The sequence below is a fragment of the Anolis sagrei genome, chromosome 3, assembly GCF_037176765.1.
Source record: "Anolis sagrei isolate rAnoSag1 chromosome 3, rAnoSag1.mat, whole genome shotgun sequence".
NCBI lineage: Eukaryota > Metazoa > Chordata > Lepidosauria > Squamata > Dactyloidae > Anolis > Anolis sagrei.
The window spans coordinates 216,774,863-216,799,665 of NC_090023.1; the positions used below are offsets into that span (position 1 = coordinate 216,774,863).

Here is a 24,803-nt window from a genome sequence, read left to right on the forward strand (position 1 = left end):
TTTGGTACCAAATACTATCATTCATTACTGTTGTAAGATGAGGTTTACTGGTGGTAAGTGATGAAGAGCCAGCTTGGTGTACTGACTACTTAGCAACACTCTCAACCTCAGAGGAAGGTGACATCAATTCCCTCTGAATAAATCTTACAAAAGAAAACATGTGAATGGGTTGTCCTGAGTCAGAATCAGTCTGAAAGGACATAATACCAATAAATAATGAAGTGCAATGAATACAGCAGAAAAGTATTCTAGCCCTTAAATGGATGGGGTCTGACATCCCATAACCTACTGATAGATCTGGGTCGCTAAACAACTATCATATATACTTCTACCTTGATTCTACCATGGCTAGTAATCCATTTCACTGAGTCTTACTAAATGGGGCCCATTAGCCAGGATACCACACTCTTCAAGCAAGACAATTGGAAGAGGGCTTTAATGGTGCAAAGGCAAATAAAAGTGAAGTGGGCAGGTGTGGCCAATCTCCCATTCCAAAGCTATGAGAATTTTGCAATGTAGGTTAAGAGTCAGGAAAGGGGTATGGAAGGAAAATGACTTTGATGAAGTTTAGGGAAAATTTATTGAGAACGGATTAAAAGAAGTCGATGGGAAATTACCTCCACAAGAAGAAATGGTATTTTGGAAAGAGAATGTAAATTAAAGTGGCTTGGAAGGGGGGGGGGGGGGCACAGAGGTGAACAAAAAAAGATACTATACACACACACACACACACACACACACATACATACTTAAAGTTGATGTAATGAACTGAGTATGGAATATAAGAGTATAGAAAGTATTGATGTATTCTAAGAAACCAATAAAATATATATTTTTTAAAAAAACTTAATTTCACCATTTTGTATACAGGAGACCATTTTATTATCCCATTATATATAATGGGACTTGAGCATCCACACATTTTGATATTGGTGGGGTGCTGATGGTCCTGGAACAAAACTCCAGTAGACAACAAGATCCACTTTATATAGTAAAACTGTTGCATGCCTTCAAAATGTTCCCAATTTATGGCAATCCTATTATAAGGTTTTCTTGGGAAGATTTAGTCAGAGGGGGATTTGCCTTTGCTTCTCTCTGAGGCTAAGAGTTTGACTTGCCTAAGTTCACGCAGTGGGTTTCCATAGTGAAGTGGGGATTTAAACCCTGGCCTCCAGAATCATCTTCTAGTGCTCAAACCACTACATAATGTTATCTCCTGGCAAGGCTACTGAATATAGGTGCCCTCTTTCTGTTACACTAAACAGCTGTTAATATTATTTATTTATTTATTTATTTATTTAAAACATTTATATTCCACCCTTTTCGCCCTGAAGGGGACTCAGGGCGGAGCACAGCGTATACACGGCAAACATTCAATGCCGGGATACAATTTCATATACAATACATAAACATTAAAAAACATTTATCAAAATATTAAAATACACCATTTAAAACCGTCCTAGTCATCCGCATCAAATCTAATTTGACCATGATGCCAGTAAAGACTCCAAAACCTATTGATTTCGTGGCAAAGCCCAAACTTACTACATTCAGTTTTGTTCTCCTTCTGTGATTTCTGATTACAGGAAAGTCTGTCAAGAATGTAAATAAGAAAACTTAGAATCTTACCTCAAAACTAACAGAGCCATCGTGATCAGTGTCAAACGCATTGAAAAGGAAAGTTGCATAAGTACTGGAATCTGCAGAGAAGAGCATTAGACTAATCAATTAAGAGCAAGACACAAGCAAGGGCAACAGGCAGGGAACAAGCGAACCTGACTTCAGCTGCAATTTTTAAAAAGATACTTTAGGTGTCATGAAATGATGGCCATCCTTCTTAGATAACAGAAGACGAATATGCTGTGAAAATACATGCTCCACATTTCTATAATAAAAATCAAGATAATATATAACATCTATACCAGCGTTTCTCAACCTGGGGTTTGCATGGGAGGTGTCAGAGGGGTTACCAAAGACCATTACAAAACACAGTATTTTCTGTTGGTTATGGGGGTTCTATGTGGGAATTTTGGCCCTATTCTATAATTGGTGGGGTTCAGAATGCTCTGATTGTAGGTGAACTATAAATCCCAGAAACTACAGCTCCCAAATGTCAAGGTCTATTTTCCCCAAACTCCATCAGTGTTCACATTTGGCCATATTGAGTATTTGTGCCAAGTTTGGTCCAGATCCATCATTGTTCGAGTCCATAGTGGTCTCTGGGTGTAGGTCAATGCCCACCAAACCCTTTCAGTATTTTCTGTTGGTCAAGGGAGTTCTGTGTGCCAGGTTTGGTTCAACTCCATTGTTGGTGGAGTTCAGAATGCTTTTGATTGTAGGTTAACTATAAATCCCAGCAACTGCAACTCCCAAATGACAAAATCAATGCCCCCAACCCCACCAGTATTCACATTTGGGCGTATTGGGTATTTGTGCCAAATGTCATCCAGTGAATTAAAATACATCCTATATATCAGATATTTACATTATGATTCATAACAGTGGGGAAATTACTTTTATGAAGTAGCAACGAAAATAATGTTATGGTTGGAGGTCATCACAACACAAGGAACTGTATTAAGGGGTCACGGCATTAGGAAGGTTGAGAAACACTGATCTATACACATATGATGTACATATACAAAACTAGAAAAAGTTTATTGTTTTGGCTATAGCTCCACAAAGCCCTATAAATCAGGCTGCATCAGGACCATATTCCAATGCAGCCAGGGATTCCGTATAGATATTTATTTTGGGCAAGGTATTGTGCTTTATAAAGCAAGTTGAGCTACAAGCAACTGAAGAAGAAATGTGCCAGCTGTCAAGAATATATCCCACATTGGGTCCAGGAAACTGTCCTAGTCCTTCCAAACCATTTACCCTCCTCTGTTGAGAGTGGTACTCACCTCCCTGTGGGAAGAACTGTGAGTAGATCTGCTTAAAGCTGTCTTCATTAACAATGCCACTGGGGCACTCCTGTCAAATTGAAAAGTGCAGAGAAGTTCAACTTGGAAGAATGAGTCTGGAGAATACCCCAGGATAGCTCCAGTGTGGTGTGTAGTCCATAAAAGCTTAGAGGAGCCAATTCCCAAGTCATGCATTTGGCAGAAAGCAGAAAACCATAAAAACTTGGATAGCACTAGGAGAACGGTTACAGTACAGATGTATGAGTAATATTTGTGTGCACATATGTTTATAAGATAAATGGCTTCCAAAGCCTAGAATACATCCCCACTTTCGTCTCTTATGTGTAAACACAAATGGATAACAGGGGAACTGTTTAGTTTGACTAACAGCAATGTGAAATGTATTCACTTTGGAGATGCCTACTAGCCAACTGCCCAAGAAGACTTTTGTGAGAATGACAGGGGTTTATGCTGTTGTTTAAAGATTCAAATGAGGCATTTGAGAGTGAGATAGAAGAATCAAGAAGGATCTCTGGAATAAAAAGGAAGGCACTTCTTTTAGCACTAAGGAAAGCAAGAAGCTTCCAGAGTTCAGTCACTGGCCAAGACTTGTTGGTAGCAATCTCTTTAGACACAAATGAGGATAACACAATAGCTAATATTCCTGAGATGCCAACAGGGCAAATAATAAATAGAAAAGGCCCCAACGGTTGTGTGTATTGAGGTTTGATACCATCCTAGCATTCATCTGGATTTATATAGATCTATCCAAGGTGCTGAATATAATAATGGGGTAAGACTCAGAACATCAACACCTTTTTCACATTTCAGATTCAGAATTAAACAGATGCATTCCCCCAGTGATATAGGACTCTCCAAAAACCCTGGGGAAAGGTGAATATAAATAATGCATGGAATGAATAGATGCTATACATGTACACAATCAAACATGGAAAGGACTGTTTCTTCCTTGCTCAGAACTCTCTCTCTCTCTCTCTCTCTCTCTCTCTCTCTGTGTGTGTGTGTGTGTGTGTGTGTGTGTGTGTGTGAGAGAGAGAGAGAGAGAGAGAGAGAAGAACCAATGAAATCCAGCAAAGAGGACATGGAGTTGTTTTCTTCCAACTTACATTCTTGAAACCCCGGTACAAGACCTGCAGCTCCTTCCGGGTGAACTTGCTTTGTTCCTGTAGCTGGTCCAGGCCCTCAGGCCGGTGACAAACAGTGGAGAGTTCAAACTCATCCTCTATACTGTCTGCAAGAAAAGGAAGAGCCTCAGAAGTATAGGAAATCAGTTTTGATCAGCTGTTCCCTCCACCATTGGTTGAAGTGAAGGCTCTGTTCCTCCTACCTCTAAAATGAACTGTAGAAACCATTTGCTACCACTGCAGTAAACACAGATAGATTGAGTGCATGTGGCCTAAGTTTGGACCTGCTATCTTTGTTTCTTGCAAGCATATAGGGATGCATGTTCATTGTAGAACAATTTTTAACTCACATGAATTGCAACCAGAAAGCTAGTCCTGTTTTTTGAACGTCTGTTAAACTTTTTTCTGGAGGAAGGTAGGAAGGTAGCGATAAACATTACATTCAGGCTCAATCTGGATGTGAACAGAAAACCAGGAGTGGTTTATCTGTCTTCCATTCATAGTGAATGGATAATATCATGTGTTCCCTCCTTTTCTGAGTCAGTGAGACAATCTACAACAGTTCTCCTCTGGAGAAGGTAGTAGACTAGAAATGTGTGGGGCATTAGTAATATCTGTTAATATATGGTTATATAAATAAAGATAGAGAAAGATTCATATAAGTGTTATAATAGCTTCAGATTCCCAGAGATCAACTGTATATACATTTTCTGCTAAAACTGCACTGTCTGTCTTGGCGATTAATTCCAATTATCAAATGTTTGAATATAAAACTACATTCAGTCTTTTTATTACAGTAGAGTCTCGCTTATCCAACATAAATGGGCCGGCAAAATGTTGGATAAGTGAAAATGTTGGATAAGAAGAAGAGATTAAGGAAAAGCCTATTAAACCTCAAATTACGTTATGATTTTACAAATTAAGCACCAAAACATAATGTTTTACAACAAATTGACAGAAAAAACAGTTCAATGCACAGTAATGTTATGTAGTAATTACTGTATTTACAAATTTAGCACTAAAACATCGCAATGTATTGAAACAGCGGTGAATCTAGGTGGGAGGCAGACTGTGCTGGATAATACTGAAAGTTGGATGAGCAAAGGTTGGTTAAGCGAGACTCTACTGTAAATATTTTAGTTACTAGATGGTCACAGGAATAGGGCTGTTCACAATAATCAAGAAGGAGAAAGAGTAAGCAACCAAGATAATGATAAAAAGAGACAGATTTAAGTGAAAACCTACACACACCTTTACCCTACTCCACTAGTCATATACACTCAAGTACAGACACAGAAATATTAGGAGATTTAAATCCATGGAAATCAGATGCTTTCTCCAGAACCTTTAGTAACTACACGTGGCCTGAATTCTATTGCTAGTCCTAAATAGAACAGATCCTTTGAATAACTGGAATTTACCTATGCCTTGATTCACCATCCAACAATTGATTGAATGGGTTTTCTCTAATTGAGACTTTCCAACAGCCTGTAGTTATAACTTGTGCACTTCAGTGTTACCAGGTATGTGATAGCCACTGGTGTGGACTTTGGAAGAGAGATTTGAGAAATTCAGAGAGCTGACCAATACCTAGTAGTCATTAGAGCTAAGTGGAATCTTTGTGCAAAACGACAGCATACAACTGAAAACCAGTTTTTCCTCCGTCTGAGTTTTCCAGAGGCATCTGGTTTGTCACAGTGTGAAAGAAAGATGTTGGATTTTGTCAGACGATTGAATTATAAATTTATCATACTTTGTCACTGTTCTCATATATTGGCCTGAAACTATAAGGAATTAATTAAAATAATAAGCAAAACAAGTAGAGCCAAAGACTGATAGAACCATCTAAAGCAATTTGCGGCATTCTTGCCTAGCTTGTATATTCTTCTTGATTAGTAACTTTTGCCATCTTGGCATACTCTGATATTGATTGGTGACATATGTCCTAGTTTTCATTGGTGAAACATTGAAGGAAATGTTCATGTGGATTTTATTTCTTCAACACACACTTTAAGTCTTGCAAATGTACTCATGCAGAGATGCGCTTCTTCTCAGCAGGGTTGAAAAGATATGAAACTGCTATTGCATCAAGACTGTTTAATCCAATGGAAATCTTTTCAGTTGTAGCACACTCCCCTTTGCCTGATGCATGTGTGCGTGAATAAGGCAAATGTCATTAGGAAGGTGAATTTTGCACCCAGTGTAACTTCTTTGCACAACATTGCAGTGTAGACACAGATGGGCCAACCAACAAACAGACTAATCTCTTCAGAATACTAGCAGGAGAGTATTATTAACTTACTATTAATTTTACTTATTGTGGTGGTGATGGTATGCCTTCAAGTCATTTTCAGCTTAAGGCAACCCTAAAGCAAATACATCACAGGGTTTTCTAAAGCTAGGAGTGTATAATTTGCCCAAGGTCACCCAGTGATTTTTCATGGCTAAGCAGGGATTTGAACCCGGTTCTCCAGAGTTGTAGAGCAATGCTCAAACCACTTTTTTTTTACTAGAACTGGGGCCTCTGACTATGTGAGGAAAAGCATGCCCTCGTCCCCTGAGACATTTGTAAGAATGTGTCATCATTTGGCAATCCCAGCAAAAGATAGGCAAATGTAAAGATTTGGAAAATTCAAGTCCAGAAAACTGATTGACCTGAGTTTCAGGAGGACATCCCTACTTTACTATTTTTCCTCTTTATATTGATTCTAAAGAGTTTTCCTTGGAATAAAAGTATGTATTTCACTAGTTTTCCTAGACTCCCCAATGATCTACAAAGCAAGTGTGTAAAATTGGTGACTAGGAAAAGCGGGGTGAGCAAGCAGCAGTCCATATGATCCTCAGGGTTCCCTAGAAGTCATTTATTTATTTTTGTCACCAAACATCCTCCACAGAAGATGGCATTTTAAGCAACATATTATTAAAAGAAGAAGTTTCATGGTTTTTTGGTGACCATATTTTGTTATTGTGGGATATGTGCCCCTTTAAAAGTTCCTGGGTAAATAATGTGGCCCCCACCCTCTAAAGCAGTGGTTCTCAACCTGTGGGTCCCCAGTTGTTTTGGCCTACAACTCCCAGAAATCTCAGCCAGTTTACCAGCTGTTAGGATTTCTGGGAGTTGAAGGCCAAAACATCTGGGGACCCACAGTTTGAGAACCACTGCTCTAAAGGTTGCCGACTGCTGAGTTAGTCTACAACTTTACTCTGACCCACTCCTTATTTTCTTTGTCTGCATTCACACACTCCTGATTTATTTTTATTTCATTTTTAAGCTCAGATTTGTATTGAGAAAAAGTTGTCTATCACAGTCCTGGCCCTCATGATACAACAGCACAGAGAAGACACATAGAGAGCCAGAAAGGGTCACTTGCTTTCGCTGACTGAGGGGATGGATTTGGGCTGGCGACAGCAGGACAGCAGCTTGAGGAACCGCTGCTTCAGGGCTTTTTTAGCATGGCCAGGTGGGTTGCCTGCAGAGAAAGGACAATTGCCAACCGGAAGAAGTTAACATTATGATGTTTCCAGTCCTGCCCCACCCCACTCCCTAGCTGCCAGACACAACCATGATACAGATGAGAAGGCAGAGGCATGCATGGCCACACTGCAGCAAGAAATAAAAAAGAACCCATGCAATGATCACGTTTCTAGCAGTGGTGACCCAAACTGTTAAATTAGAGGTCCCACTCAACTTTCATCAGGCCAAAGGCATGCAGGAAACTACATGGCAAGGGTTCTAAGTGTTGTGTGTTTTTAATTGTTATAAAGCCTCTTTGGGAACACTTTTAGAGCATAAATGCAATAGCTAAGTGCTTTTATCAATCCAAAATAACCGAATGTTTTTTCCATTTCCTCAATAAAATGCACTTTAGCTGAGTACATATTTGGATATTGAGTGTGGCTGTCTGGTGGGCCATTGAGGTGAAATTATGTTAGGGGATTTTTGATTATACAAAAAAAATTCATTCCTCCCCCTGTATTTCATAGTTCTTCACTAGAGATCTTCATCTCTGTGGCTTTGCAAAGAACAGAGGTAGGGTTGGGAAAATGTGTACTGGGCTCCAATGGTTTCTTTTAACCCAAATTGGGTGAGGCTGTGGAATGCAAGTGGCAAAATTCACAATAATTGTAAAATGGTTAATTCATTTATATTGGTAGATGACTGAGAAGTGCCTAAAATATTTAAAATTTAAAAATGTAAAAATTTAAGTTAAGTAAGTATAGTACGATCACCGAATCTGCAGCTTCATTTATTTAAATTCAACCAAATGGCATTTGCTAGGTCCTCCACATGATTATATGGAATTCTTGGGCTGGAAGTCTTTCATTTCAAAAGGAATGCTATTAACAACAAAATATGAGAATGTATCCCAGGCATGGGCAGACTTCGGCCCTCCAGGTGTTTTGGACTTCAACTCCCACAATTCCTAACAGCTACTGGCTGTTAGGAATTGTGGAAGTTGAAGTCCAAAACACCTGGAGGGCCGAAGTTTGCCCATGCCTGATGTATCCTCTGCAGATACAGAGGTTGTATTGTATTCATGAAACTGACCTACATCCATGATTACCCAAGAAGCCCATATGTCCAGAACTGTCTTGAGGTAGTTTGAAACCCTCATGTCATGAACCCCATGCCAATACATTAAGAGTCAAGATACTGGTTTTTGCATAGCATTCCTGCTAGCTTTGTTGTTGCTAGATCATGATAGATCCTGTGGAGAGCATAGTGGAGTCCGACCCACACTTTCTGCTCCACAATGAAATTTAGAGCCCAATTGTTAGAGTACTTTCTGTTACATCTTGCCAGTTTTGATGCTACTGTCACTTAACTGGTGAATCACTGCATACAGGTGTCCATGCACATGCATGTCTCAGCCTTAACATATTACTACAAAGGTGATTCAAGCAAAGACAGACAGGTAATAAGCAGGAACATCTAAAGGGACAAATAGTATGAAAAACGTGAGAGACAGTATGACTCACATGGCCAGACAGTTCAGGGCATGTGCACAAGACAAAAACCATGGGCAAACATATTTCCACAATGGAACAGAACTCTACCCAAAATGATTCCATGACATAGGGATGGTTAAAGTGCAACTCCCTGACATGTCCTTGGAATGGACCTCCCAACAACCCCACTTTGGCATAATCTACAGTGAGAAATGCTGGGAGTGGCATTCCAACACTATCTGGAGGCTTACACTTTGAAAACAACTCTATAGCAGTGGATTTGAACAAAAGCAACGTACATGCAGTTTCAAAGGGGTATACGATTTGGGGAAGTTTGGTTTTTGCTCTCCTGGCTTTGGATAGTGCAATATATTATAATTGTACTTGAAAGACTTGATTTAAGATCTAGCCATTCCTACACATCTTTATGCATACTATTGAATCTCATACGGTGCAGTGAACACATCAAACTGGTCAATTTCTGTCAAAGGGGTAGGACCGATGATCTCTGCATAAAATAGAAAGTATACACTTGATCCACACCATTTCATGAACACACTGGGGTTGGGGCGAGGGAGAAGTAGCAGCATTCACTCCTGTAGGCCACCCGCTATACAGATTTATGATCCTGTTTTGTAGAAAATAGCCTCTAAACACACAGTAAATAATACTAAATCATCCTGGGAGAAAATAGAACTTTATCACAGTCAACTTGCTCCACAGCCAATGTGCTGAATAAAAAAACAAGCCAGATCCATCACACGCACAGATAGCCCATTGCTCACAGTTACTGTTTAGTTCCTTAACCAGAATGCTATTCTTGAATTTGGGTAGCCATTTCTCTTGGTAGTAAAACAGATTCAAACAAACAAGGAACAGAAGATGTACATTCTCTTTGCTATTTTGGACAGTGGTCAACTTCACTCTTTCCTCTGCTTTCCACTTCACACCTCATTGGTCTTCCTGATCCTGGAAGATATATATACATCTGATGACTCTTGAGTTCTAACAAGAACCACAGCTTTAGGTTCTGTGAACTTTAGTGTTCTTGAAGCTTGATCCTTCTGTAACCATTGTTCCTGTCCAATCATTTGTGCTAGACTTTTGATACAATTTTTTTGGGGGGGGGGGGGGAATTGACTACAGATCCTAATAGCCCCCAAGAAGAATGTCCACTGGGAAATTTTGAATTTTTTTCCAGGAAAGTAACATTTCAAACTTTTTGGCTTTAGTTCCTTTTAGATTATGATAGTATTATTTATTTATTTATTTATTTCAAACATTTGTATCCCGTCCTTCTCAACCCCTGGGGTGGGGGTGGGGGTTTACTCAGTGTGGCTTACAACCAGCAAAAATTAGATGCCAACACATACAAACAAAAACAATATAACATAAATTAAACATTGGTTAAACATTAAAATATAAAATATCCATTTAAAAACATTATTAACAACAATGTAGCATGCAGCCTTCTACTCCATTTTATCTCCCAGTCTCATTTGACTTTCTAGTGCATGGTACAATAGTCTAAAACAGTAGTTCTCAACCTGTGGGTCCCCAGGTGTTTTAGTCTACAACTCCCAGAAATCTCAGCCAGTTTACCAGCTGTTAGGATTCCTGGGTGTTGAAGACCAAAACATCTGGGGACCCACAGGTTGAGAACGACTGGTCTGGAAGGTACCCTTGTTTGATAAGGCACAGGTTAATTCTGCTAATAACACCTCTCTGAGGTGTGCAGCTATCCAAATAGAGCACATAATTCACATTTGGGAAAGGAGACTGAAATATAGACGAATGACTCATCTAAACCAGCAAAAAGCAAAACTAAATGATTAAAAGTGGAAAATTCTTCATTTTCTGAAATACATACATGGGAGACTCGAATCAGGAAGGATAAAGCATTTCTTGAACTCTATAATCTGCATGGTGATAAGTGATAATCATGATCCCACAATAATGAGATTTAATGACTACTACTTTGCCATGAGCTGCCTTTGAAGACTATCCAAAACTTCAGAATTTGGCACCCAGGTTATTGATTGGTACTCATATGACACTGAGTTTATTATTGGTACTCACATGACACTGAATTTATTATTTTTCTGGTTCCTGCTGGAGACAATTTTGTTCTCTCATGCTTTTAGGGTATTATATTTTAACACTAATTTTATTGATGCTTTCATTTTGTTTATTGCTTTTTGATATGCAACATTTTGTTAATATTGGATTGTTCTAATGTTAAATGGCTATATTTTAAGCTTTACAAATGCATCTTTCTGAAAATAAAAATAGCTTTTCAAAGTATATTAAGTAAATAAAATATCAAAGGAAAGCAAACCCAGAGAAATGTGTCAGCTCACATTTCTCAGATTCAATTATTCCCTTTTCCTAGTTTTTTTTCCATTTCAAAATTAGAGAAAATACATTTTGCTGATCCCAATAAGAGGAAAATCAGGGTAAAAGGCATAATTTTGCCTAACTGTCTCCCAGTTTGTCAGGAATGAGGCTTGACTGTATTCCTTGGACAGAGGATTCCAAAAAAACACCTTCATCATGATCATGATGAAAAGATATTCAAAATCTACTAAGATGTATATAAAGGTGAAGTCCAATTGCTAGTCTCAACTCAAGTACACTGAATAAATAATTGTCAAATTAAGACTATGTATATCCCACTAATTCAATGCTCTAATTGGGACTAATAGTTGGACAGAGCTCAGAAATTAATTCTGAACAAATCCTGCCACGAAAACTAGGTAATCATAGGTTGAAAATTTAGACAACACTGTACGAACACCAAGCACAAAGTAGCTGCACGCAGTAACATCCTGCGGAAACTTATTAATAGCACATGGGGTGCAGACCCAAAATGTATAAGATCATCAGCCTTGGCCTTGTCTTACTCAACTGCTGAGTATGCCTGCCCTGTCTGGCATAAATCTGCCCAAGCAAAGCATGTGAATATAGCACTGAATGAGACATGTAGAAAAATCACAGGATGTCTTCAGTCTATACCTGTTGATAGACTCTATAAGCTAGTTGGCATTGCCCCCCTGATATGTGATGGGAAATTGTTGCCAATTGAGAGAGAAATAAGGTTAAACACTGTGAAAGCCATCCACTGTATGACTATCAGCCTCCTCCCAGTACACTTAAATCAAGGAAAGGTTTCATGAGAACTACCACTCCTCTTAATGTTCCCCCAGCAACAGCAAGAGTATCCCTGTGGGCAACAAAACCAAGCAATTCCAACTGGATGGCCCCCATGAGGGTCTGTCTCCAGGGACAAACCAAGAATGGGCAACTTGGAAGTCCCTTAATAGACTCGGAAGCAGAGTGGGCAGATCAAAAGACAACCTGGCTAAATGGCACTCCTGAGAAGAATCTTCCACCTTGTGCGACTGTGGAGCAGAACAAACAACTCAGCATCTGTATGCTTGCCCACAATGCACTGCCTCACGCACAGAGGAAGAACTGTTTAAAGCTACAGAAAATGTAGTTACTGTTTCCCATTTTGGTATAAAACTATTTAGCTGCTTTATTTTATCAGTTTTAAACTTACTTGTTATGCAATGCTTTTAACACAAAATAAATAAAACGTTGAAAATGACATGAAGGCACACAGCTATAACTATAGATTTCTTTTTAATGTATGAGATGTTTAGGCATTTACTGCTGAACAGCTCTCACAGTTAGGAAGCTCTTCCTCATGTTCAGGTGGAATCTCCTTTCCTGTAGCTTGAAACCATTGTTCCGCACCCTAGTCTCCAGGGTAGCAGAAAACAAGCTTACTCCCTCCTTCTTATGATGGCCCCTCACATATTTATACATGGTCACCAAAGTCCAATATTGCAATGACTACACCATGCTGACAATCCCATCCCCAAAAATCCACAACCTTGTCAATTGTTGTAAGAGTCCAGTGGCATTGGGCCTATATGGCAACCAGTAGATCAAATGGCATCCTATTACTATTTCCTGCAGCTGTTTATGACAACAAGAAAAAACAAGTGGTGACCAAGTGAAAACCCAATAGGTCTAGATTTCAATCTCAGAAGAATTTCCAGCAAAAGTTGACCATAGCTGACCAAAGTGAGTGACACAGTGAGTGACCTAGAGATTCCTGGATTCCTTTCCTCAGTTTTTACTCAGTTTTTCTGCTTTCATGGAGGCACTGCACTGCAACCCCCACAAAGGTGAAGGGCATACTCTACTGAGCTGGATAGATCCATGAGCTGGCTCAGTACAGGGCAGCTTACTATGCTTCTGCTATGCTTATAGTGGATAAGGCTTCTTTGAGAACACATGGGCTGTATCTCGTGCCATAAGGACAAGGCAGAGAAAGACAATGAACTGCCTCCTTATCAGCTCACTCCAGATGAATGATATCTTCAGGGGATTTAGCCTCTGATTAGAGGTTGTCTCTCACACTTTAGTGCACATTGCCACCCCACTGCCAGCACTGGGGATTCACGGCTGGCTGAGCCCATCCATCCCAGGGTGGGTAATCAGCTTGTCGATTTCAGTCTGTGCTCTTGCCTAGTATCCCTCCCAGACTTCATTGTATATGAATGTCCCCTGGTGAGCCTTTTATCTTATCTCCTCCTTCACCACCCCAAACCTCAAGCTGTCATATCCTCCCCCCCCCCCCCATACAGCACTGAGGCCTCCATTTCCTGCCAATTGTTCTTCTGAATTATTGATGCCAGCACTTCAGCAGCCATAATCAATACAGCCAGCTATTTCATCCTCCCCAAATCTCCCATCCAGTTAAAACTGCTCAAAAGGGGAGCAGCTTCTGGGCTACCTATGAGTCAGCATTGTCTGTGGGTTTCTGGATAGCAAAAGAGTCAGGGCTCAAAAGAACGGTGAGTTTCAAGGATGTAATACCATCAGTCCCTGCCATGCCAGAATTGCAATGATTCAAGTATACCCTGCCTTATCAAGCTGCTAGGGGACACTACATTCCTCCTTGCTGGGCCATGATGATGCCAAGGTTGTGAAGAGAGAATGATTGGCATGGCAGGATATAAATAGCACACACAAGAAAGCTAGATGTTGGAGAAGAAGATAACATAATCTTTGTGGGCACCACTGTATGTGGAGATGGCAAGTCATATAGGATACAAGTAGAAGCAAAGTATATTTAGAGATGCAATGGGGAGAAGACAGCTTGCTACCTCTTAAATGTACCCCGCTTCAGGATATTCCTCTCTTGTAGTATCTCCACCAACTGCACATATTGTCTTTCAGGCTGATTGGACAACAATACATGGCCTCTGAAGGCATCATGACCAAACAGAGAAAGCGGATGTATGTGATGCACATTTTTCAGCATTCTCTGTTTTCACAGCCAAGGAGTAGACTTGTGGTGTCTGTAAATGATATTTTCCCAAGCAATGGGTACATTTCCCCATTGTAATATTGGTTACTATGTCTTCAAGCCACCTCACTGTATATTATGAATGCACTAAGATATGGATGAATTACATAGGAAATCCTTTAACACTATCATAAAACATGAATAGGGCCCATACACCTATCACTTCTTTACAAAGAAGAAACTGGTAACAGATTAGAGGATTTAATGTGTCTCTTGCAAACAGTTGGTCTTATCTACAACAAGGATATCCTACCTTCCTACCTACATGGAAGCCCTTCCCCATGGAACTGCAATGCAAAGTAGAAGATTCTGGATTTTGTTCAAGTGTGGGATCATAAATTAGATCTACTTGGCTTCATTGGTACTGAATATGGATCATAAATTAGATCTACTTGGCTTCTCTACTTGGCCTCACTATTACTTACAAAGAAGGCATGCAATTTATAACCACCCCTATGGTGGTTATGCATTTCAACCGATCATTAAAATAAATTTAGAATAAACCTTCTTTTAGGAATGATTGCTGCCACTTATCTTTTCATTAAGAAATCCCAGAATTCATTAGGACAGAGTTTGAAACTGATGCTATAAAGCAGGGGTTGGGAACCTTGTTGTTGTTGTTGGATGCTAGCTGTTATCTTTCAGAGTATGAAAAAACCCATGCTCCATTTGAACATGGGAGAAATATTCTCCTGCCTATGAATCTGAGAAGCCACTGGCAGATGGTCAGAGAAACAGTTGGCGAAAACCCCTGTCTATTGTTCCATTAACGAGACAACTACTGTCCTTTATAGTCAGGAAAATTGAACATGGACAAGACTTCACTCTCAGCTGAGCAACCATCACATCAGAATCCACACAAGAGGATCCAACGTATTAATTTAATGTGAGGAAAATCCACTCAAATTTTTATTTGCATGCTTCCACCACTGAAAATATAAACCATTCAGCATGTATGAATCTGTGAAGCAGAAAGCCTGCTATTCATAAACAAACTTTTTGGGGGGATTTCACTAAAGTCAACCTTTTTGTATGATTACATTCTCCTCTCAGCTACCCAGGAGAGAGTTCACATCGCTTTTCAGCAGTTCTTATGAGCAAAACTGGCCTTCAACAAATTCATGCTATTCCTGCCTTATCTCAACACAGTGTCAAACTATGGCATGCTTTCCACAATACACCTGCAATGCAAATAATGCTATTTTCTTTCCATGCAGTTATTTTGTGAGGGGAGAGGAGTTGAAAGGTAAGTCAGGTAACACAGAGAGAAAAACGGCCTTCCTGTGGAGTTTTAACAATTGTCTTGTTTATAAAAGTTGACTTGAAATTATGGAAGCTGTAGTACAATACATGCTGGTGTTTGGAGTAAGCTGCTCTAATACAGGATGTGCTTGTTTTAGTCCTCCTGTTCTTATAGCAAGGAATAACTGATCAAATTCCCTGTAATGAATACATTGGGATGCTGTTTCTCACCAGCTGTATCCTCAGTTGATTGCAGCAGTTTACCTCTTTTATGAACTTTGAAATTATTAGCAGGGTGTTTAATTATACAGTGTACCCCGTAGCTCTTATTATTGAAATAGCTTCAATTCACACACAGCAATGCTATCAGAAAATACAGTTATAAATAGACTAGGGGAAAAGCAGCAGGAGTAGATTCCTTGTGTTCATGTGGATTACTCATGTACATATATTTTCATATATGTGTACCAGAATCAAGTGGCACCAATTCTCCCTCTCAGATTTTCAGATCTCACTTGTATGAATATTATTATTATATTTATTTATACTCTTTTTTTCCTCCAAAGGGGACTCAAAGCAGCTAATATTAACATAACTTATTTTTTAAAATCCCAGCATCTCTTCCAAAGTAAAAAATGCCCATGCAGTAGCTTGTTTTAAGAAAACTAAAGGGATGTGGGCTGCATGCATGGGTGGCCATCTAACCTCTGTGTAAACGTCTTTTAAAAAACCAGGGGCCACTTCTTTCTGAAATAGTCTATCCCACCGTTGAACAACTCTTGCTGTCAAGGAATCATTCTTAATGTATAGTTGAAATATACTTTTAAATGTCTTGAAAAATTTCTTGTGAAATTTGAATCAAATGATTCGTGTTCTATCCTCTGTTGCAGCAGAAAATAAGTTTGCAATATCTTCCACATGGATATTGTATCACATTTTGTATCTTCTTTTCTCTGAGCTAAACATACAAAACTGCTGGTGCATATTTAGCTTGCAATCCACTAAGTCAGGCATGGGCAAACTTGGGCCCTACAGGTGTTTTGGACTTTAACTCCCAGAATTCCTAACAGCCTCAGGCCCTTCCTTTCCCCCCTTCAGCCGCTTAAGCGGCTGAAGGGGGCAAAAGAAGGGCCTGAGGCTGTTAGGAATTCTGGAAGTTGAAGTCCAAAACACCTGCAGGGCCCAAGTTTGCCCTTGGCTGCACTAAGCTATCAAATCCATTTTACCCCCAGTTTTGTCAAACCAGAGTGTCACCCATCATACATTTATGCATATGATTTTGCCTACCTATATGTAGTACTTTATATTCCCCTGGTGAAAATTCATTTTGTTAGTTTTTTACTACTTTCCCAATGTATTACAGTAATACTTACGTTGTCTTCTGCAAAATGATTTATTTTTGCCATGTTAGGTCAGTTGCTACCTTGAGGGGCTGTTCACAAACTAATGTGAACATTGGGATAGTGTATCACATTGTTTCTAAAAAGATCCATTTACTGCTCTGTTATCTCCATACTAGGACCACAAAAAGAGAGCTGTCCTTTCTAATGTGTTGCTGATGTCTGAGGGATTTCAGATGTGTTTTAAGGCTTTGTTATCTTTGCAACCATATGCTTGGTAGAGATCAGATACCCCAGAATCCACTGATCTACCAAGGGAGTTTATGAGAAGACCGCACATCGCAAGGTATTTTCGCAGGCTAGTTCCTTTATTGCTGTTGTAACACAGCCTCATGATTCAGCATCTTCTACCTTCCTCACTCTGCCCTTTTCCTGTGCTGGAGAGAAGCCAGACAAAGCCAGCCTATTCCTTGGCATCACCACAGTGATGAAAAGGATTGATTGCGGTGGAGCTGATGGCAAGGCCATATCCATTAATGTCTCCAAGCCATTAGGGGATTTCATTTCACCAGCTGGCATGATGCAGCAATACCTGAGAGCACTCTTGTGGTCAGAAATAACACATTGAAGGAGGTGTAGGTAGTTCTGGATGCCAGGGACAAGAGAGTCATTTTCGGTATGGCAGATAGTGGGGGAAATTAATTCTTGCTATTTTCTAAGCAGTCCCAATAACATTGTGCTTGATGGGTGGGAAAGCATGGAGAATAGGGTGTCTGCATAAGCTATGGATAGGAAATTGTGGTTTTGAAACATAATCCCTAATCAACCCACCTGTCTTTGATAGCTCTGACAGGGAAGATGCGGAGATGCTGTTGGAAGGGCCAACATTTGAACGGAAGCACAGCAGCTTCCTCAGCCAAGCTTGGAAGAAGAACCTATGGAGGAAGCTACCACTTCTCAGCCTGCAGAGCAAGTACAAGCAAGCTCATCTGAGCAAGCAGAGGAAAGGTAAAGTGCCCCAGCTCATTTGGACCTGCAAAGGAGGAAGGTTTAATGTCACAGGTCATTTAAGTTCACAGAGAAACAAGCTTTCAATAGGCAACACCTGAGAAGCTAGCATATAAGATGCTCATGTGTGGTACCTTGTTGCTAGCAGCAACGTCAGCCTTTGGAGCCATGACCTCATGCTGTTAGTGATCTCTAGACTATCTCTTTGGACTCTGGCATTCGGATTTCTGGATAAACCATTGACTCTGGACTCCTATTGGAATTGGCTTTGGAACTCGGAACGGACTATCAACTTCTCTGGTGTTATTCCTTGTTGTTAATGCCTCTTAGCTTGAACTCAGAGCATTTGTTAATCTCCCATTTCTAAATGGGGTATAGGCACATGACATCATCCTCAAAAACCCACCTAGAAGGCCATATCATCTCTATCCTTTATGGTAATAGTCATATGTAATAGATAGTTGAGGGCTACTACTTACAATAGTTACTAGTCATTATTATATACTTCTACTAGTATCTGAATCAGAGGTTGGATATCAGGTTCTGGCAAGTCAGGACTGTATCAGGCCAACCCCCCCCCCCCCTCCAGAGACCTAAGAATAACCACTTGGGATGTAATCTGGTGATGACATTAAGAATGATATATTAAGCAATATACAGCATTCAGATCAAAAGCATAGTTCATTACAGTCTCTCTCTCTCTGTGTGTGTGTGTGTGTGTGTGTGTTTACGTACACATATCTTTCAAGGTAGTGTTCTCAAGTTGAGATTTCTCTTTATCTTGAGAACTGGAGAAAAGAGATCAAGCCTTGAGATTCAATAGAGAACAACAGTAGGAGACAACAATTGACCTCATGTCCCTCTTCTTGGCCTCTGTTTGACCATTGTGCAAAACATGGTGCCACTCTGTAGATCTGTGGGTTGATCTAATTGAAACCTTGTCTAGTTTCTTCTGACCACTCAAGGCTCTTATGCTGTTCTCATGGGACATTCTACATCGTTAGAAAATGGATGAGGAACAAAATTCACTGGGAGTGGGCAGTACTCAGAAAAAAATAGAAGTGTATAAAGTTTCTGATGATATAACTGCAAGAGTGTATAAAGTTTCTAATATACATTTACTGGTATATTACTGGAAATGTATTAGCTTCATTCTGGTTAACATTGAAGATTTTTGCGTAAGATTTAATCAAAACATAATTCTGAGTAATAGCACATACAATTCTTTAAAAAATAGTTTCACACAAAGTTCTACCCCAAAAGGAAACATTTGTGATTGCCTGCATGAATATGTTTGGAATATCAACCTAACTATAAATAGGTAGATGAGTATTTGAAGTGTTTGTGCCCTATCACACTACACTGTTGAAGTGTGATATTCTATTTTAACTGCCATTGCAACACCATGTGGAAGTCTGGCATTTGTAGTTTAGTGAGGCAAAGAGTGCTCTGGCTGAGAATCCTAAATGCCCTATCCCAAACAGCAAAGAGTGCTCTGGCTGAGAATCCTAAATGCCCTATCCCAAACAGCAAATCCCAGGATTCCATAAATGGTTGACATGGCGGTTAAAGTGGAATAAAACCCTATAACAAAGTAATGTGATAGGTCACACAAAAGGAGTTGAGGATCAGATTCAAAGCCTTTTTTGGTTCCAATTCTGGTGACTCTGTGATCAAGTGTGCAGATTTGTATTATGTCATAGTAAAAAAGAAGAGCCGCTTTAAATTATACTATAAATGTTCAGGACTTGGAAATGTTAGAAGTTTAAACTACACACTGCTATGGTGTCAGGTATTTAAGAATAGTGGTGTCCAGTAGGAGGTATTTTAATAAACTCTTGCAAAGGAACCACAAGACCATCTAGAAGCCCCCACAGTCAGCATACTTCTACACTGCCATATAATTATAAAATCAGATAATCCAGATTATAAAATTGGATAATCCAGATTATCAAAGCAGGAAATCCAGATTACCTGTTTTGAACTGGGTTATATGAGTCTACACTGCCATATAATCCAGTTCAAAGCAGATAATCTGGATGTTATATGGCAGTGTAGAAGGGGCCTATGTTGGCTTCTATTGTCACACTTGACTCTAGTAACTCTAGCCATGGTGACATGGGATTCTTCCTGGATAATCACTGATTTCTGCCAATATAGGGGGTTGGGGGTTGTCATTGTTGGAACTCAAACACATCCTGCACAAGCTTATAGTCTTCATAAAGGACTTAGTTTAAGCGGCTGAGGGAGGAAAGGGCCTGAGGCTGTTAGGAATTGTAGGAGTTGGAAGTCCAACACACCTCATGGGTCGAAGTTTGCCCATGCCTGCTCTACACCTGCTGGCTCTCATAACTTATGATGCACTTATGCATAGTTGTATTAAGAAGACTAGAATCCTAAAGAATCTGCATTTGCCCATCAAGCTTTCTTTGTCAGAGCATCTTAGCTGAGGTTGGATTAAACTTTTTCTTTCACTACTATTGAACAACTAGGATTGCAAACGTGTGCTGCTATACAGCAACTTCAGATCTATTGATGGGATTTGCTCCAGAGTTTCTAAAAGCTATTATTTGGATGGCAGTTCAAATTCTCCAGCCAACATGATCGGTGTTATTGTAAAATAAATAAATAAATAAATAAATAAATCCCAAGCTCTATAATTATCCGAGCACTGGGTATCAGAAATACTCCTAATATAGAAGGATGAGGAAGGGGGATTGACAAAATTGCTTTCTAAGACAAAACTAATCAATTACATACACATTTCACAGGAAGATATTCCCACAATTCCCTTTAGGAAAACTGGCAGCACCATATGTTAGAGGTAAAGAAGTCTCACCTCCTTACAACAGTGAATTTTAAACTTAAAATTGTGAGTTTTAAATGCTATTTTAAGGGTAATGACACTTAAGGTTGTTATACTGGTTTATTTTAAATTGTTCGTTTTGAATTATTCGTTGGTTTCTGTTTTGTTTCTATTCTTTGTGATAGCTTCACTGACTGCCTCCTGCATGGGGGAAGGAAGCTGACATGTATCATTCCCTGCAAGCAGGAAGCAACCAGGTTTTGAAGCTGCAAGGCCATTCAAAGCTAATCAAGGTGGCCAAATGAAACATTCACATCTTCCTCAGATAAACAAGAGTTCTTGCTCTCATCCTGGACATTCTGCGGATATATAAACCCCCCTTGCCTAGTTTCCAAGAGACCTCACCATCTCTGAGGATGCCTACCATAGATGTGGGAAAAACATCAGTGGAGAATGCTTCTGGAACATGGCCATACAGCCCGGAAAACTCACAGCAACCCAAAATAAATACAACTTCAGCTGGAATCAAATTGCCCTGCAGATGGTATTGGGTTACAACTTCCAGTGACGACTGCTAGAATTTACAGTTCAGGAACAGCAGGAAGGCCTTGTGATTCCCACGCTAGCTTTGAGCTGTTGCTAAAGGACTGGAGAGGAAAATTATTATGGTAGAATGTATCCAAATGACCAAGCTATCTAATGGCATACGGGGAGGAAGAAATGAAGATTTGGTTCAGAAATGGAGGGTTGGATTTGGATATTTAGAAAAGAAGACAAAAATAGCTTTCAAAGTAGTCACAACACGGAAATGCTGGACCACTCTCACAACCACCATGTCAGACTACACAGAGAAGCCATTGAAATCCACAAGCATCTGGACAATTTCAACAGAAAGGAAGAAACCATGAAAATGAACAAAATCTGGCTACCAGTATTACAAAACTCAAAAATTACAACAGCAAAACTACAGAGAGTAAATAATCAGGCACATTAAATCTCAACAAAAGATTCCCCCAGGCACTTCCAAGCCATTAAATGCTAATCAAGGTGGTCAGTTGAAACATTCACACCTAGCTCCAGCAGACAAAAGTCCTTTGTCCCACCCTGATCATTCCACAGATATATAAACCCATTTTCCTACTTCCAACAGACCTCACTACCTCTGAGGATGCTTGCCATAGATGCAGGCAAAACGTCAGGAGAAAATGCCTCTAGAACATTGCCATATAGCCCGGAAGAACCTACAACAACCCAGTGATTCCGGCCATGAAAACCTTCGACAATAAATTGTTGCGAAGTTCAGCAGCTAGACAACTAAAAAGAGCTGGCTATAGGAAGCACACAATGCCCCTATTAAAACAGCTCCATTGGCTGCCAATAAGTTTCCAGTTTCAATTCAAAGTGTAGGTTTATTACCTATAAAGCCCTAAACGGTTTGGTTCCTGTCTATCTTTGTGATCACATTCCCCCTTATGTATCTGCTCAAGGGTTAAGATCTGCCTGTTAGGCCCTCCTCTTGGTCCTACCACCATCACAAGTGTGGTTGGTGGAAACGAGGGAGAGGGCTTTCTCGGTGGTGGACCCCGGCTTTGGAACGGCCTCCCCTAATAGATTAGGCAGGCCCCACACTGTCCTCCTTCCATAGGGATATGAAGACTTGTATGTTTAAACAAGCCTTTGAGAACGTCTAGCCCCAATGGTTTGCAATCAATGACAAAGCACTGCACTTTTATCCCATGCCCTGTTCCTTAGCTACAATTTGCATTATTCCATTCCCTTGTCTTGTTTATAGTTTGGCCATGTCTTACGGTAGTTGTCATCATGGTTATTTTCTTCTTGCATGTTATCTACTGGCAACCATACTTCAGTACCTTTCTCTATTCCCTTTGGGGCTGTCCTGTAATGATCAATAAACACTTCATTATTTTGGTGAATATGCTCCCAACCTGAGTGTTTCTCAAAGTTAGCATTTCTAGATATTATCACTTTATTGAAATCTGCATTCTGGATTCTGAGTTTTAGATTGTTGTCTTTATAAGCTATAGTTTTTACTTTATTGTATTGTTGTACTGTATTTGATGTTTTGTCTTAGGCACTTTGTGCCATATGTAAGCTGCCCTGAGTCTCTTCGGGGAGATGGAGATGGGGTACGAGAATAAAGTTGTGGTTGCCGTTATTATTATTATTATTATTATTATTATTATTACTATTACTACTACTACTACTATTACTATTATTATAGAGGTATATCCATCAGAAGAATGGATCTGTCCAACTTGGGTTGTGTATATCACATGTCTGCATTAAACATCTACATTCATGTAGATGTATCATTCCAAAGCTTAGAAATATGATTTTTTTTGGAATACAACTTGCAGCAAATTTCATCACTGGCCTTGCTGGCTGAAGAATTCTGGGAGCTATACTCCAAACTCTGGTGTACTCCTAATAGCACTGTTTCCTAAACAACCTGCCAGCTGCTGTGTCTTCTCCTCCTGTATGAAAATCTCCAGAAACCTTCTCTTGAGCATCAAAAAAGCAAAACTGCTACAGATCTCTGTCCAGAAGGTCTGTGCAAGGAGATAACACAGGATAGTGAAGAGGGCAAAACTAAGCCTCACTCTCTGTAGGGATAGCAGGCAGGAACAGAAGAGGCATGTAAGGCAGAATACCTCAGTCTGCGCAGCTAAGCATGTAATCGGCTTTTATGGCCCCCAATGTACCCAAAGGGGACTGCTATTCTGAGCTGAAAGTAAGAACTGTGAAACAGAGTGCTTTATTCTTTATCACGAAGGAGTGACCATGTGGTCAAGATGAAAGAGGCCATAAGGAAAACCAGTGTCCCCCAAAAGAGGAACCAATGAGTGGGAAATAATCTTCTGGGAGCTCCCACTGCCTGGATATTGAATCTCCTCAAAGAACGAGTACCTGTGTCAACACCTACATTTATGTTCTCAAGTTGCCTGGTGATTTATGGTAAACTCATGAATTTGATAGGGTTTTCTTAAGCAAGGAATTCTCAGAGGTAGTCTTCTTCTACGGCCTTTGTCTAAAATACTGTATAACCTAAAGCAAGGTATATGACACTATAAAAAACAGACCAGTGGTCAACCTGCAGTCACAGAGGATGGGATAGGCCAAAACCTGAGAATTTCTTCCCTGTACAAAATCTAAGCTAGCTTGTTTCCCTCATTTACCTGCTTTAGGTTCTTGGAATAGCATTGATATTTCTAGGGCAGTGGTTCTCAACCTGTGGGTCCCCAGGTGTTTGGTTTACAACTCCCAGAAATCTCAGCCAGTTTACCCACAGGTTGAGAACCACTGTTCTAGGGTGATTTTAAGGATTGTGGGACTCAGTGGGACTCAGATTTGAGTCCCACTTGGAAAAAGCAGCTCAAATAATGGCATAAACCTCAGTAGAGAAAACAAACAGGAGCACTTCCCCTTGGAGCTTGAGAAGTGTTTCCTGGCCTGCACTGCACTCCCCAAGCAACATATTCAATAGTCCAAACTCACACCTTTACAAAATCTGGTTTATCTACACAAAACATTATCCCTACGATAAATTTGATCAATAGATCCATTTGATGCCATATGACTCCTAATTCCGCCATATATTTTTTTTGCCATGCCTCAACTTGTATCATGAGAGACATTCAATTCAGGACATCTTTTCCAGTAGCCTACAAAATCTGGTGGGAAAAAAAGCCTCCACTGAAAACACGAGGGAGACAGAATTAGTTTAGGAGGAGCAGCAGTCACAACAACAAAACCTGCATTATATTAATGAAGGAAAACCTCTTTCATCAACAGCACACTTCAAAAAAGTACCAAAACAAAAGTTAACTTTGCAGTTGTCTTTGTAGTGACTTGCGGTTTGCCCACAAAAAAGGAAGCATCCTGGGATACACTAATAAGACAGTGGGCAACTTTTTGTTTAAAGTGGTCACTCACTCTCTTTTACTATTTATATTGTTATAGAAAACTGGGACAGATATCTGAAGGCAAAAGAGCATTTGCACA

At 39.9% G+C, this 24,803-nt stretch overlaps 1 protein-coding gene across 4 annotated transcripts in view; it reads right to left on the reverse strand.

The window, feature by feature from the left end:
- The window catches only part of KCNIP2 (potassium voltage-gated channel interacting protein 2), a 151,417-nt gene that overhangs the window by 8,743 nt on the left and 117,871 nt on the right, over positions 1-24,803 (reverse strand). For 3 of the 4 annotated variants that reach the window (XM_060768252.2, XM_060768251.2, XM_060768250.2), the window contains exons 2-4: positions 4,034-4,158; positions 2,907-2,976; positions 1,630-1,700 (exon numbers count right to left, since the gene is read on the reverse strand). In XM_060768252.2, coding sequence (XP_060624235.1) covers positions 1,630-1,700; positions 2,907-2,976; positions 4,034-4,158 — 266 coding nt within the window. Of the gene's footprint in view, positions 1-1,629; positions 1,701-2,906; positions 2,977-4,033; positions 4,159-7,422; positions 7,522-24,803 lie in introns of all 4 variants that reach the window. The other variant, XM_060768253.2, reaches the window with a different exon arrangement.